This window comes from Spinacia oleracea, chromosome 1 (genome assembly GCF_020520425.1).
Source record: "Spinacia oleracea cultivar Varoflay chromosome 1, BTI_SOV_V1, whole genome shotgun sequence".
Taxonomy (NCBI): domain Eukaryota; kingdom Viridiplantae; phylum Streptophyta; class Magnoliopsida; order Caryophyllales; family Amaranthaceae; genus Spinacia; species Spinacia oleracea.
In genome coordinates, this window is record NC_079487.1 from 14,891,523 (window position 1) to 14,906,887 (window position 15,365).

Consider the following 15,365-nt stretch of genomic DNA (forward strand, 5'->3'; position numbering starts at 1 on the left):
GTTCGCATGCTTCAATGTATGTTTTAATTATTATTTATAATTAAATACTTTCCACTGCAATAATTCTTTTAGAAAGATAACAGTAGTAAGAAGAAGCATAAAATTTATGTCTTATAAGCAAAGTGAATTGATGTTTATCTTACAAATTTAGAGCAACATATTTATATAACAAAAAATCCTACCATTCATGGTTAGTAGTAGCTCTACTTTTTACTAATATAGGGGTAGAAATATGATGTAAATTCTGACAATCACCTAGTAGTTGTAAACTTTAACTCTTAACAACGAGCATTTTGGAACGTAGAGAGTAAATAATTAAACGAGTTAATATGTTGACTATAAAAGTACAAGCTTGGGTCGTACAAAGTCAACCCGGTTCTTAAATTGGGTTTAGGTTCGAGTCAGGTTGGCCGTTGGTTTTAGCCTTTTGGTTTTGTTTAGAAGGGTTCCATATTTCCAGGTTTTGTTTCCCCCAATTTCTCCATTCCTAAACCCTCAAAACCCTTCAGTAAGGTTCACTAACTCACAATTTACACTTCCCCTCCAATTTTCCCGCCGCCGGAATCGCCGCCTTTTCCCGTCGACGTCTTCCTCATCGGCGGCCGCAACCACCACTTCACGGTTATCAGCATGTCACATCTTTCTCTCTTCTTTGTTAATTATTTAGTACGATTCAATGTTTAATGCTAATAAAATTAACCCCTTTTTCTACAGTTTTCAAATTCACTGGAATATCTTCTCTGTTGAATCGGTTGAGAAACGTTTTAAAGTAATTTAACTGATTAAACAATGGTGGTTAGAGCGGAGAAGATTGTTCCTGCTGCTGAGCAGGTACGTTTTAGCTTGAATTTTTTGAGTAAAAGTTTTCTTTTTTAGGGTTTATTCTTTTTAATTATGCATTTTTGGTTTATTGGGATGAGAAGCTACTGTGCTCTATTGTTAATAAGAATATTGCGCGTAGAATGTGGGCAATTAAAGAGGGACGGAAGGATTAATTTTTCTTACGCAAAACAATTTATGTTGGCATTTGGATATTTTTTTGGTTGGGTGAATGGGGATTGGGGAGGGGGACTCGGCAAGGGGGAAAAGGATCACCTTGAATTTGTTTAGGCGGGTTCGGTTTTGTGAAAACCCACAATCAAACATGTCTTTCAGCACAAAGAAGTTCATATGATTGAATTAGAAAGGGTCACTTAGTTATGCGTGGTGAGTTGGTTGTTTTTGGAGAGTGGAGCTAGTGGAGAACCAATTAGCGTAAGGAAGGTAAGCTATTCGGTGTATGACTTCACGTCTTCACTAGTCTCTGTAAATGGGAAACCTTTAGTTGCTGGTTAAAGAGGAAAATGTGGAGGGGAAAAGATCACCTTGACTTGGTTTAGGTGGGTTCCGTTTTGTGAAAACCCGCAATCAAACATGTCTTTAAGCACAAAAAGTTCATATGATTGAATTAGATTAGCTATACGTGGCGAGTAAGTCGTTTGTGGAGTGTAGAGCTAGTGGAGAACCAATAAGCGTAAGGAAGGTAAGATATTCAGTGTATGACTTCACTAGTCTCTGTAAATGAGAAACCTTTAGTTGTTGGTTGAAGAGGAAAATGTGGATGTAATGCTTGAAAACATATAATTCTTGTTTTAAGTTAGGTTTTAAACAATCAGCAAGGGCTTCAAGGACTTTGCTTGTAAAATAGATTCCACTGCCTAAGCTCTGTCAAGTGTTTGCGGATTGTAAGTAGTGCTCTCCATTGTGATGTTACTGAGTTCCTTTATTCAGCTCCATCTTAAATTTCAGTTACGGGAACTCTTCATTTTTATTACTGAGTCCCTTTCCCTACGTCTTCTGCAAGTTGGATGGTGCTAAAATATCTGATGGTTGTTGTGCAGGATGAAGAGGAGGTGGATGTAAATGTGAAGAAGTATCTTAGAGGAGAAAGTGCTAATTTGGAGGTATTTATTTATGTTCTTATTGTCTCCTTTTTTTACTCTTTTCCTGGTCTGTTGTTACTGTTGTGTGTTGCCACTGGATGTTGAATATTGCAGCTTGAGTCTTGAAATTTCTCCATCTGATTCATTTTTTGTCAATTTATTTTATGGTTGCAGGTTTTGCAAGACAAAAAATTGAAGGGAGAGCTTGCTGTGAAAGAAGAGTTGTATAAACGTTCTGCAAAAGCAGCAGCGAATGTTGAAAAGGTTACCTTTCTGATCTTTCTATGTACTGCTACTCTTTCCAACTGTTTATTTTTAAGGTTTTAGGTATGTTTTGTATTGAATTCTAATACACAGTTTATTAGCTCTAGAACTAAAACAAAACCCAACTTTTTTTTGTTTGTAAATTTGAATGCTATAAAGGCCTTGATGATCCATGATTCCAATCATTTGATTAACAGGCATGTGGTTTAAGTATCACTGATGTGATGGCATTCGATACCGAGCTCATGTCTGCAATCTATCTATAATTTGAGAAAAGTGGTATCCAGTTAAGGGTGGATGGTTACCTCTATTGGTCATAACATTGGGCTCCGTTTTGGGCGGATGGAGCCTCAATTCAGTTGGGGGGGGGGGGGCTAGGATTTCGATTATGTTACCATAAATTTACATTTTTTAGTGTTCTTCTTTAATCAATAGTGCTGCCTGTAATTGGTGGATGCCATGGATGTTTGCATCAGGAGGATTTAAAAGCATGTGTACAACTCTTGTTTTGGAAATTGCATCTCTTATTGTCAAGTTCTTTGTTTTACTCCTTTGCAATGTTTCAGCTATTGCTAATGAAAAATAGATGCTCTTCTTGTCCTTCAGCTTCTCTGTTGAGACTTGAGAGTGAGTGTAGAATGAAAATTGTTATAAGCTGTAACCTTTTGGATTTAGTTCCTTTACACCTTTTTTGGAGAAAATGTGTAGCTAACAGCTATTTGGTCGAATACTTATATTTTCATATTTCTTCTAGAAGCAGTAACTTCTGGGTTGCCAACAACAATCTGTCCTTTTTCTCTTGGAGAGACTGAAGGTTGTCCTTGTGAGCTGACAGAAAACTTGGCTGTAATCGGCTAGATTTGAAAAATTATAGTGTTATCATTTCTATGCTCATCTTGCAATTGAGGACAATTTTCTTTTCTAGGCGACTACTTGTCAAATTTATTAGCTTGCATATTCTTTTTTCTTCCTCCTTTTTTGTGTGGCATAGTGTACAACAGTATGCTGCTCCCTTGTTAACATGCCTTTTCTAATCTTTCAGTGGCTTCTGCCTTCGGAAGGTGGTTTTTTGGAGTCTGAGGGTATAGAAAAGACATGGAGGATAAAGCAGGATGCCATTGGCAAAGAAGTTGATATTCTAAGCTCAAAGAACCAATATGATATGGTGTTACCAGGTTGCTTTTCTGTTTCTGATGACTGACTGATGAAACTTTTTTGTAGTTCAGGAGGCAACTTATAGTTTCATTGACTATCTCTTCTTTTCTGTAGAGCTTGTTTTATGAGTTGGATTTGGAACTCTAAATTACTCAACAAAAAAAGAAAAGAAAAAGACTCTGCGTGTGGGGGGGGGGGGTGTTCTTGCTCTATCACTTTGATTTTTAGTTTGGAAGATGAAATGTTGATTGCTTTAAGTTCCTATTGCTTTTCACTACAGAGTTTGGCCGAAGCATCTTTGCTTGTCTGGAATGGTTCTCAGATGAAAACTTATAGTATACCTATCGCAGTTTTTTCTGCCATTGTTCGGATATTGAAAATACTCCGGGCTCTAAACTTTAAGCTCACAGTAATTGCATTTTCGATAATTTAAGATGTTGCCTAACATTTGTGTAATTGCAGATCTTGGTCCTTACAAGCTTGATTTCACCGCAAGTGGGCGTTATATGGCAATCGCAGGGCGCAAGGGCCATTTAGGTGTCCTTGATGTGAAAGATATGAGCCTGGTTAAGGAATTCCAGGTGTGTCCCAGCCTTGGGTTTGCAAATTTCTATCAAAATTATTCCCTAGTGTCTAGCGCTAAACGTTATCTTTATATTAAAAAATGCATGCTTCAACTGTTCACGACTAAGGATTATTGATGGTTTAGGTACGGGAAACTGTAAGAGATGTCGTGTTTCTTCACAACGAGTTGTTTTTTGCTGCTGCCCAAAAGAAGTGAGTTTCCTCCCCCCCCCCCCCCCCCCCCCCACCCAGTTCTTTTCTTCTTAATTGGGCTTTCCTTCTGCATGGATATCACTGTATACTTTAAAGTTGAAACTGCATAATCTCTTTCTTCTATTGCTCCCGTGAGGGCTGTAGAACTCCTATGGTTGGTCAATGCTCATACAACCTATAGAGGTACTGAGAAGTAAGGACCTGAATGCAATCTGAAATACTTCTAAATTGCATGGATTTTCAATAATTGGTGTTGCAAAATTATGAAAGATTTAACCACAAGTCATGCTGCTACAAACATTGACATGTATCCAGAGACCTTCACAAATAATAAGTTGTGTCTAAGAGCTATCTCATATAATTCAAGTAGTAACAAGTGACAAAGCATATATTTTGAGGTGGAGTTTTTCCCATTTGTCCTTCTTAGATGATTAGATGATGCTAAATGTGTTATACTTATGGTGTTATGCTGGTCTATTTTGATTACTGGTCATTGCATGTTCTTGATGGCATTTTGCAATCCTTCTTCCCCTCATAACTGATAAACTTTTATTCAACTAGGATTCTTTTTTGAGCTGTTGAGCCTAGCCCAGTCACAGTTTCTATTTTGTAAAATGTGTTATATGGTACTATTCCTGTCAATTTCAGTCATCTTACTACCTGATCCAAGTGTCTTTCATTTATTTACTGCCTATAGCTTTTTGTTTGAGTCAGTTTTGGTTGTGGACCAGTCTTTTTTTTATATTATTTTTGTCTTCGGGCTTCATGTCTGCTATGACAGCCGACTTCACATAACATACTTTCCGGCTTTTCTGAGCTTTCACACTCAAAATTTTGGCAGGTATCCTTACATATATAACACAGATGGTGTAGAGCTTCACTGTTTGAAGGTCAGGATGCTTCATTCATGTCTTAAATTTTTTTGGTGTTTGGCGTCTCTTTCCTTATTAAGGAGTGTCACGTTCTCATTTCATTTTCATATAATTAATCTAACTCCTTGTGACAGTGTCCCTGTCCCTGATCCTGACCCTGTTATTGTGTTAAAAGTTTGGTTTTCTCATATGTTTTGGATCATGTTGCATGGATACTATTGAGTTACTGTTTAATAGACATCCATCGGACATATATTCTTGATAGGTCTCTATTGCTGATAACCTTTTCTTGTTGTATGGCCTTGGTTAAAAAGCCTCACTTTCAGTTGCTGCATGTTTGGGTTAAGACATCTATATGAATTCAGGGTAGATTATAGTTTGCCCCCCTTCCCCCCAAATGTTGGGGAAATGTCTCCTCAAGTCCATACAGACAGCCTTCAGAGTTAAATACCACCTTACTTTTGAATGCCACTATGAAAATTCTCTTGGCCTGCACACTTGCACCCCTCTCCACCATTTCTGGCATGGGTGCATTAGTGGTTAGGAAGATAATATTGACATATACTTCCTCCGTCTTTTAATACTCGCAACGTTTGGACTTTTGCCACTATTCATATAATCTACTTTGACTATTCGTAGTATTTTTTATATAAGATAAAACATAGTCATGTGGGATCTTGTTAGATTCGTCTCAATGTGTATTTTCAAAATATCAACTTTTTATAATTTTTGCATAAAGAGAATTTAAGATATAAATGATCAAAGTTGTGCATTGGCATGCGTGAAACTAACAAACGTTGCGAGTATTAAAAGACGGAGGAAGTATTATCACACTTTCAGCTGCTGTCATTTTTGGGAAGGCTGGAAGGATACTATTTGCCTTCTCGTAATTAACATGTTAGAAACCGTACTGTGTTCTCTTAATGCTTTAACTTGAAAAATACGATCTCACTCCCTCCGATAACTATTAGCTCACTGCATATATGCTCTTATATAAAATGTGTTATCCCACATTTAATTAGACAAAACATATAAGCTTCATTCTTTTCAGTCCTTGGCTTGTCCAAGAGACCAAGACCTCGTTTTGTTTTTAAGAGGCGAACTATGTTTGGCTATTTCATAGGTAAATTAATTTATCTGGTCACTGGAGTTTCAAATATTGAACGAGGAATGTCTGGTTGAGTGGTTGGAGAATTTCACAGCAGAGGTAAAAAAAAAAAATTAGATTTCTTAAATGTCTGGGATGTGATGCAGTAGTATTCCTGTAGCCTGGAGCTTACTGTTGTTTACCCTTGAATAGCTTTTAGGATGTAGGGTTTTCTTTCTTTGTTGATGCTTCATTTTGAAAACTTCTCCCCCCTTCTGTTTCGATTGGTTCTTTACTGCTTTTTGTCTTGTATGGTAGGGTACTCGGGCTCCCTTGCCTCCTACTTGATGATTAGAACCATTGAACTATCCCAAACCGTGCTGTTGGTATTTTTACTTTCAAGTTTAGGTTCGTTGTACCATGCTCTAGTTGCCCTACTCTGGGATTGTATGGCTGTAAATTTTTTTTTTTTGGATTATTGAAAAGTCCTTAATGACAGTATTTTGGCTTGAGTTTTGTAACTTCCTGATATTCATTTTTTTTTTGTTTTTTGGTGAAGTTAGCTGCCAAATGCATCCAATGAAAGCAATGGGATAGTGATTATTTGTGGATTGAAAATAACACTAGAACTTAATGGTTGGAAACAAGTAATATCTACTGTATGCTTTATCACTTCAGGGGGCGTTTGTATGAGTAATAAGGATAAGAGTGTGAGTGTGAGTGTGAGTGTGAGTGTGAGTCTGTGATATGATGATAGGAAATTGGTGAGTGGGATAAGGATAAAAAATGGTTTTCCTTGTTTGTTGTAGATTGGGATAAAGCTAAAGCTACATAAATATCCTTGCGAATTATTTTCTTCCCTTCTCCGTCCTTTTCATTAAGGGTAAAATAGTATTTTCTTCCCTTATCCTCATCCCTCCTTATACTACCCTCCCCCAAGTATTATTTTCGTGGGATAAGAGGTATTTTTATCCCTATCCCTATCCTTAGCCCCTTATCCCACGACTCCCCCAGTGTAACACACATTGACACATACTCCCTCCGTCCCAACTTAATTGTCACACTTTCCATTTACGTGTGTTCCCAATTTAATTGTTACATTTCTTTTTATGGAACCCTCTAATATTTTATTACCTCTCTTCCATTAACCATTATTATGACCCCACATCCTCTCACATTTAATTAAAAAGTTATTCCACTATCTCCCACTATACCTACTTTTCTATTAAACTATAATAGATAAGCATACAACAACTTATTACATAAAACTCCGTGAAAAGCTTAGTGCAACGATTAAATTGGGACGGAGGGAGTACAAATACCATGTTACAAGGATTATTATTAAACTGTCTGATTGCTTTTGTATTGAAATAACAAAACAAAGATAGAATTTTTGTTGCCCTCTTTTTGATAGAACTTGTGTTCGTTACTCACTTGTATCCATGCGTAATAGCAACATGATTTTTACCGTAGATATGGCATTTATAAAATTTGGCCATCTTTAATGCACGCATGGATTAGTATTCACGCCTTTTGCCCCAACCTCCAGTCCTCCACTCCCAGGATCTGTCATGACTCATGAGAATATTGGCTATCTGTCTTGTTTCTTGATTCACTTTTTTGAGATTTATAGGGAGGAGTTGCAATATAGTTTACCTCATTTATTATGAAGATTTTCCCCTACACTGTAAATTAATCTTGTATGAACTGTGTACTTGGTATTCAGGAACACGGAGCTGTGTCAAAGCTTCAATTTTTGCGAAACCACTTCCTTTTAGCATCGATTAATAAATTTGGACAGCTCCGTTATCAAGATGTCACTATGGGTAAGATGATAGCTAATTACAAGAGTGGTCTGGGTCGTACAAATGTGATGCAGGTAAACCCTTACAATGGCATCGTTGGCTTAGGACATGCTAATGGCTCGACTACCATGTGGAAACCTACAAGCCCAAACCCTGTAGTCAAAATGCTCTGTCATCATGGACCACTCTCAGCATTGGCCTTCCACTCAAATGGACATCTTATGGCGACTGCGGGAATGGAAAGAAAAATCAAATTATGGGATTTGAGAACATTCAAGGTTCTTCAGACAATGCCAGGTCATGCAGAATCTTTAGAGTTCAGTCAGAAAGGTTTACTTGCTGCTTCGACCGGATCGTTTGTACAAGTTTTCAGAGATGGTTCGAGTTCTCAGAATTACAGTCGTTATATGAGTCATTCTATGGCGAAAGGCTATAAAATAGAGAAGGTTTCATTTCGACCATATGAAGATGTTCTTGGAATAGGACATTCAATGGGATGGTCATCAATTCTAATTCCTGGTTCTGGAGAACCAAACTTTGACTCTTGGGTTGCTAATCCATTTGAAACAACAAAACAGAGACGTGAGAAAGAAGTGCGGTCTCTCTTGGAGAAGCTCCCGCCAGAGTCTATTATGATGGATCCTAAGAAAATCGGGACTCTAAAGCCACCGAGAAAAAAGGAGAAGCCAACACGGAAAGAGAGAGAAGAAGAGATGGAGGCTGCCGTAGAAGCAGCCAAGGGTAAAAAGTTGAAGAACAAAACTAAAGGTAGGAACAAGGATGGTAAAAGAGCAAAGAAAAAGCAGGAGGTCGTTCAGAATGCAAAGAAGCAATTCATAGAACAGAATATCAAAGAGAACGAAGAGCTATCTAAAAAGAAAAGGAAAAGAACCAGCGAAGAGGTAGCTGAGCTACCAAAATCGCTACAGCGATTTGCTAAGAAGAAAGCTGATTAAATTTCAGTTAATCCGTGTAAAAATTTTTGATCCCGCGTAGCTGTCCTGTTTTGTTTCTTCAGCCTTCTATTTTGGATGCAGTATGTTCTACACTCTTTAGATAGAGTTTTTGAGTTTCCCTGTAAAATTTCACTTCTGATTTTTATTGTTTTTTTCCTCTACAGCTTAAATTATTGAACAGAACATGGAAAAACTGGAGATTATTGGAGAGTATTTGTATTGAGGCCAAAATTCCAGCCTACTTTTGATGATATTTTAACATGCTTTTGGTTCCTAAAAGAGTTATAAACTCGAAACACAGAAAAATACCCAAGAAAATGGTGACCACAGAATTGTGCTCCCATTCCTAAATAGATCGGATTGTCAAGGAAATGGACCCTGGAAAACACACTCCCAGATCATCTTTGCTTATCCTTTTGTTTGAAAGCTGTTCTTTATTTGCTTCTTACAATCAGTTCAGGATTTGCCTCCCTTGCCAGAAACATGGGCTGTCACCCCAAATAAAATTGAGATAATAGACACCACATGTAAGCTGAGTTATTCATATTGTATTGGAATTTAGTACTCTTTCTGACGTTATTGTCCCACTTCTTTTCATTAGGGGGATGGATCATGGAATAATTCGACCAGTAAGAATACTCGATTCTCATTTCTATATAATGCATGATTAAATATTTATTCTTTATTACATTCAAAAAAAAAAAAAAAAATTATTCTCCATTCTATATATTGCGCGATTAAAATATTTATTAAAGCAGAGAAGATTAGGCAAAATGGGTTATAAAATAAGATCGATAATCTCGGCTCAATTTGAAGTAGTCACTTATTCCCTACTTATTTTGTTACAAAAGGTCTTGCATGCATAAGGTGTACAATAAATTTATTGTACACTATCATAACTTTTACCCAGTTTTCTCTGACTTTTATATTATTAAAAATAAAAGTTGAGATAAACATTTTAAAGGGTTAAATGATTAATTTTATACATTATTAGTAATTTGAAGAAATATTTTTTTACTAAATTGAAAATTTTTATCACTAAAAATAGATGACTTTTACATATATAAGGGCAACTTTTAAGCATTTTACATTAATTTTAACTTCGGTGTACAATATTTTTCGTATACCCCATGTAAATAAGAATTTGTGATTTTATTAAGTGTTACATTTTGATTGGTAATGGGTTTTAGGAGAGTTAAAATAAGATAGAAGTAGGCAGTGAGTTATTATTTATTGTAAGAAATTAATAATAGGTGAATTATTTATTGTAGTAAAAATAGGATGTAAGTAAGTGTGGGGACCATAATAAAAAGTATTAATCTCTATTATATAAGAGGGGAGGTTATTTTCGTAATCACGCTTTTGGTGTCCCCATGTAAAATACTAAAATACCCTTCGTATTTCACACTTACATATTATTGTAAATCTGATAATTTATTATTTTAAAAAACTGATTAATTAGTTTTTTTCACGGAAAATAATTACCTATATTAGCTATATAATCTTTGATTTTATTATGTAAATCAATCACGGCAAATAATTACCTATATTAGCTAGCTAATTATACTCCTGTATATTAGTTGTCAAATATACTCCTAGAAATCAAGCTTCCATCAAGCAATGTAAGTAGTATATGTTATGTGATTAACATCAATGCAAAACACACAATTCCATTCATTTCTGAAATATGGGCTTCATCTTTATCTCATTTTCTTTACGTTAATACTACAATTTAGATTTTACGTCATATAATACATGCATTACATTGTTTCACTATGTAAATTCTTTTTTTTTTTTTAATCTAGAGATTATTATACCTAATTTTTATTCATATGAACATTTTAAACAATTTTTCTAACATACGGAGTATTATTTATTGTGATTAGTTGTCATAACGCAATTTTTGGTTTTATATCTCGCACGCATAGCGTGCATATAAGACTAGTATAATTAAGAGTGGGGACATGACATACCAAAAACAATTAGTGTATTGCTTATTATATACGATAGAAAAAAGAAAATATATCACTTAATAAAATATGGAGGGAGTATAATACTTCACATTTTATTGTATTTTATTTCATTTTATTTTTGGGAAGAAGAATTGGAAAATTATTGCTCCACATTCAGTTAAAGCTATATCCGCGAGGAGGACAAGAAAGACTTGAAGTTAACATTAAAGGAGGAAAACCAATAAGGAAGCATCGGGGATGAATGACTTATTTGTTGTGAAATTTGCTACCTAATTCACCTCCTGGATACCAAAAAGAGAAAGTTGAATCATAAGAAAAATATAGGAACCTAAGCCACAAATTCTCTAGTTATATCATGCTTAGGATATACGAAGTATACAGGAACCAATAATAACTAGTTTCATGTTGACAAAAAATAAATTGATGTAGCTTTTAGTATTTGGTATTATCTTATAAAGATTATGACATTATTAAAAAGTGGTTGGTATTTAGATTAGGATTAGTCAATTAGAGACCCAATGTGCAAGTAAATGTCACGTTCATCAATGTGAGGTACTATGAAGCGTTGTTATCTTTCACTAAATAGCATTATGCCTCTCAACAACTTCCCTCTGTAAAAAGTCTTAAAGATGGGGTACTCTTCTTCAATAATTTTTGGTTTAGAGTATTGCCACCCAGGCATCGGCAGATCTAAGTGCACTCCTTCACATTTGGTAAAAATAATCCGACCTTAGGCCGCTCTGCTATTAACAGTACCTGTAACGCCCCGACCTCTAATTCAATTATTAATCATAATTAGCAGCGGAATTAACCTAATCGGTCGGGACATTACCTGCCGTAACTCCCTCTTGGGAATTACAAGGCAACCATCAATCTTAAGCTATTAAATCCTCCAAAATTAACATAATAATCCTTTATATTACCAAAGTAAAAGTATATAACTTACTAAAAATATTTAATTAAATATTTAAAACTTAAAACATAAACTAGGTGGAAATTATTAAAGTGAAATCCTCGCCACTACTCGTTCCCATCGTTCCCAGCGGTACCTAAAACAGAAAACAAAATGACGGTGAGCCGAAGACTCAGTAACGAACTATTCTAGCAACGTAAATTCATTTCAATTCATTTTATTTAATAACACAGGGAGAATAGAATAATGTAAAACATTTTATAAAGTCCTTTATTTAATTCATTCATAACTTTAGGGTGCACATGCTAGCCGTGACAAGTATGACATGGTGGAACGTCTTCCACGATGGACCGCTGTCCATAAAACATGGGGCCTTGGCCCGAGAACATGAGAGCCTTGGCTCAATGGGGGGATGCCCCATGGGTACATGCATGACCGAGAATCGTAACCTGTGAACATATACTGCCAAACGGATTAGGTCTTTCACTTTCATTTATCATGTTTCGTTTAATTTTACATTTTAGTCTTTTTACTTCGACTGAAGTAACATATTTCCTTTGGATCATATGATCAAACATCATTTCTTTCATGGTTTCTTATAAACAACATTTTATAAGAAATCCAATCAATCATAATATCATTTTATAATCAATCATAAAATAAGGAATAATTCCATCAAATTATATTATAATAAATTATTCAATCAAATCATATTATAATAAATAATTCAATCAAATCATATTTCATTTCCCGCAATTCATAAAACATGTTAAAACATTCAGTTCATAAAACAATCATAACGTTATAATTTCATAATCGCATTTATAAGGGAATTGCGGGTACTAGCAATAACCGTTACCTCACTTCCGCGATTTGCTAAGGGTTTTGCTTTCTTTGGTTCGTTCGTCCCGAGCTCCGAGTCCAATTCTTTCAAAATATTAAATCGTTGAATTAGTACTAAATCGGTAAATATTTTAAAATCAATATTTTTTTTATAAAATCATAAATTTTATAAGTAATGAATTTTATAAATAACGAGTTTTAATATAATTTCATAATTTAATGAAAATATTATTAAACGAAATTTTAATCAAAATATATTTATATATTTCATAAATTGATTTATATGAAAATATTATTTAAATTCCATTTTTATCAAGTCAAATTAGTAATTTATTTTAGTCAAATCGATACTTAAACCCAAAAGCCCAATTGAAATGGCCCAACTTAATATGGGTTTGAGGAGGATCATTAAAGTTTCAAATTGAAACTTAATTGGTTTGGTTTTCTGGAAAAAGAATACGAGCGGGGAAAGGGAAAGGGGGTCGAAACAGGGGAGGGCACGAGAAGGAGAGGAGGGAGGACGGAGGTGGCCGGGCTGGGCGGTGCAGCACAGAGAACCGCGCCTGGAGGCGACGGTGACGGTTGTGCGGCAACGGTACAGCGAGGGGGAGAAGAGGAAAGGAAAGGCGAACAGGGGAGGCATGGGAGTATCGAAGGGGAGGAAGTGGGCGGTTCCGGGAGGCGGTGGCTCGCCGGGGTTTGGGGCGGAGGTTGGATTTGAGGGATGGTGGGGTGATTGCGGTGTGGTTGTTGGAGGGTGGTGGCTACGGTAGGGAAAAGAACGAGGGAGATAGGGGAGGAAGTAGGGGAAATGAAGGAGAGGGGAGGCGATGAACGGTGGTGATGCTTGGTGGTGAACGCTGGTCGGGGGTGGTGGTCGAACAATGGTGGTAGTGGTGGTAGTTGGTGGTGGTCACGGTGGCTGCTGTGGTGTTTGTTGTGGTGGTTTGGAATTACAGGAAACAAAAGGGTGAGATTGGATTTTCATTTTTGATTTTGATTTTGGTGATTGAATTTCACATTCTGAAATGGATTTTGTAGATGAAGAAGAGGAGAAAGAAAACTTGGAGTTTTCCATGTACGTGGATCAATTTCAGGGAAGGAGAGAAGAAGTTAACTTCTTCTTCCTCTGGTTCACGTGAAAAGCAGGAAAAAGGAGAGGAAAAAAAAAATGGAATTTTGTTCTTGAGGGTAATTTGGTCATTTCATAAGATTAGGCCAAAATTTCCGAAATTTATTGCTATTTTTGGAAACTACTAAAAATAGAAAAGTTTAGCTAAAATAATTCTTTGTAAAATATTATTAACGAAAAATAAATAAATTTTCGTTTATAAATTTATCGTTTAAAATAAATCGTAAAAACGTTTAAAATAACGAAATTCGATTATTCATAATTTATTAAAAACGAAATTAAGCTAATAAATATATTTAATTTTAATAAATCGAGTTTAAAAATTTCGGGGTATTACACTCTCACCCCCTTAGAAAAAAGTTTCGTCCTCGAAACTGGAGCTCAGTCGAACTTGCCATTCTTAAAATCATACGAGTCATATTTAACCGTTTTATTCGTCATTCACTAATCGAAAACATATCATAACCAATCATTTGATTTCACGCATAAGCATGGTTGATACATTACACATTCACAGAAAATATAGTGATTCGTACATCATATCGTTCTTAGGAAATTATTTGAAGACATTTCGCTTTCATTTGCTATTGGGCTTCTTTGCTTCAGGAACCTTGTCGTTGAGTTTCATTACTTTCTTCGTTTTGATTTCGATCTTCGATCTTTTCTTCTACGTTAAATAACTTTGTTGATGACAGGCTAAATCGCACTCCTATCAAAGATAAACCTAACGTTCACCAACTAAAAATATAGTAAGGGAAGCAGGGATCGTATCCACAGGGAAACAATGTTCTTTCTACTATTAATTAACTAATCTAGACTACTGGTAACAAAGAGTTGGATTTGTTTGTATATTAAACTAAAGCAAATAATCAAATCGGAAAATAACAATATTAAAGGAATCTAGGGCAACGGTTCACCATAAATGCAGACCGAGGTTGGACAACGGACAATAACAATCGATTAACAATTATAATTAGGAAAACATGCATCTCTCGAATCTTATGAATTCCTTAGGATAGAACGACTAGCGGGCTCTCGCTACGTACTAGAAATAATTCCTATCTAATAGCCACAGACCAAAAACATCAGATTTATACCTCTCGGCGCATAATCTAAGGTTAATCAAACTCAATCAAAATAGTCCGGCCGAACAGAATTGACGAGCAATAATAATAAGCTATAGAAATTATAATCAATCAATCAATAATCAAGCCCACATATAATCCCAATCATGCATTCGTGGATCCCCTAAACCCTAGAAAAGTAACTACTCACACATAATACCAATATACAAAGCAAACATATTAATTGAAAGCATAATTGAAATTAAATAAAAGAGTAAGAACACAAAGTAATACCTAAAACGAAGAACGAGGGATTAACTGAAAGTTTGAATCTTTAATTGATTAAAAGCTGAATGTTTGGAGAATAAAAATTGAAGTTTTTAAGCTAAGCAATAATAATAATACGAAGTTCCGAGAGAGAGAACGTACTAAAAACACTAAATATATATATATAAGCCTCCCCTTAATCCTACGGAGTAACTAAGCAAAAGAAGACGCAAAGGGACCGAAAACCGGGCACCCCAGTTTTCAGAAACCGGCCGGTTTTCGGCCCAGTCAGGCGTTCCAAAAGCATCAGGTAGCGAAAACCGGGGCCACAGGTT

The 15,365-nt window shown here is 35.6% G+C and overlaps 1 protein-coding gene across 3 annotated transcripts; it reads left to right on the forward strand.

Annotated features, from left to right (window-relative positions):
* Positions 1 to 440: 440 nt before the first annotated feature.
* LOC110774721 (probable U3 small nucleolar RNA-associated protein 7) lies at positions 441 to 9,074 on the forward strand. Of its 3 annotated transcripts, XR_002529572.2 has the most exons (10): positions 441 to 632; positions 715 to 831; positions 1,881 to 1,943; positions 2,097 to 2,186; positions 3,229 to 3,361; positions 3,804 to 3,922; positions 4,051 to 4,118; positions 4,960 to 5,008; positions 7,804 to 8,918; positions 9,003 to 9,074. XR_002529572.2 is itself a non-coding variant. In XM_021979288.2 (9 exons), the coding sequence occupies exons 2-9, from the start codon at positions 790 to 792 to the stop codon at positions 8,836 to 8,838; spliced, it is 1,599 nt and encodes a 532-aa protein (XP_021834980.1). In that variant the 5' UTR covers positions 442 to 632; positions 715 to 789; the 3' UTR covers positions 8,839 to 9,074. The 3 variants fall into 3 exon arrangements, 2 of the variants coding, with proteins under 2 accessions (XP_021834980.1, XP_021834981.1); XM_021979288.2 differs by having other exon boundaries at positions 442 to 632; positions 7,804 to 9,074; XM_021979289.2 differs by having other exon boundaries at positions 442 to 621; positions 7,804 to 9,074.
* The last annotated feature ends 6,291 nt before the right edge of the window (positions 9,075 to 15,365 follow it).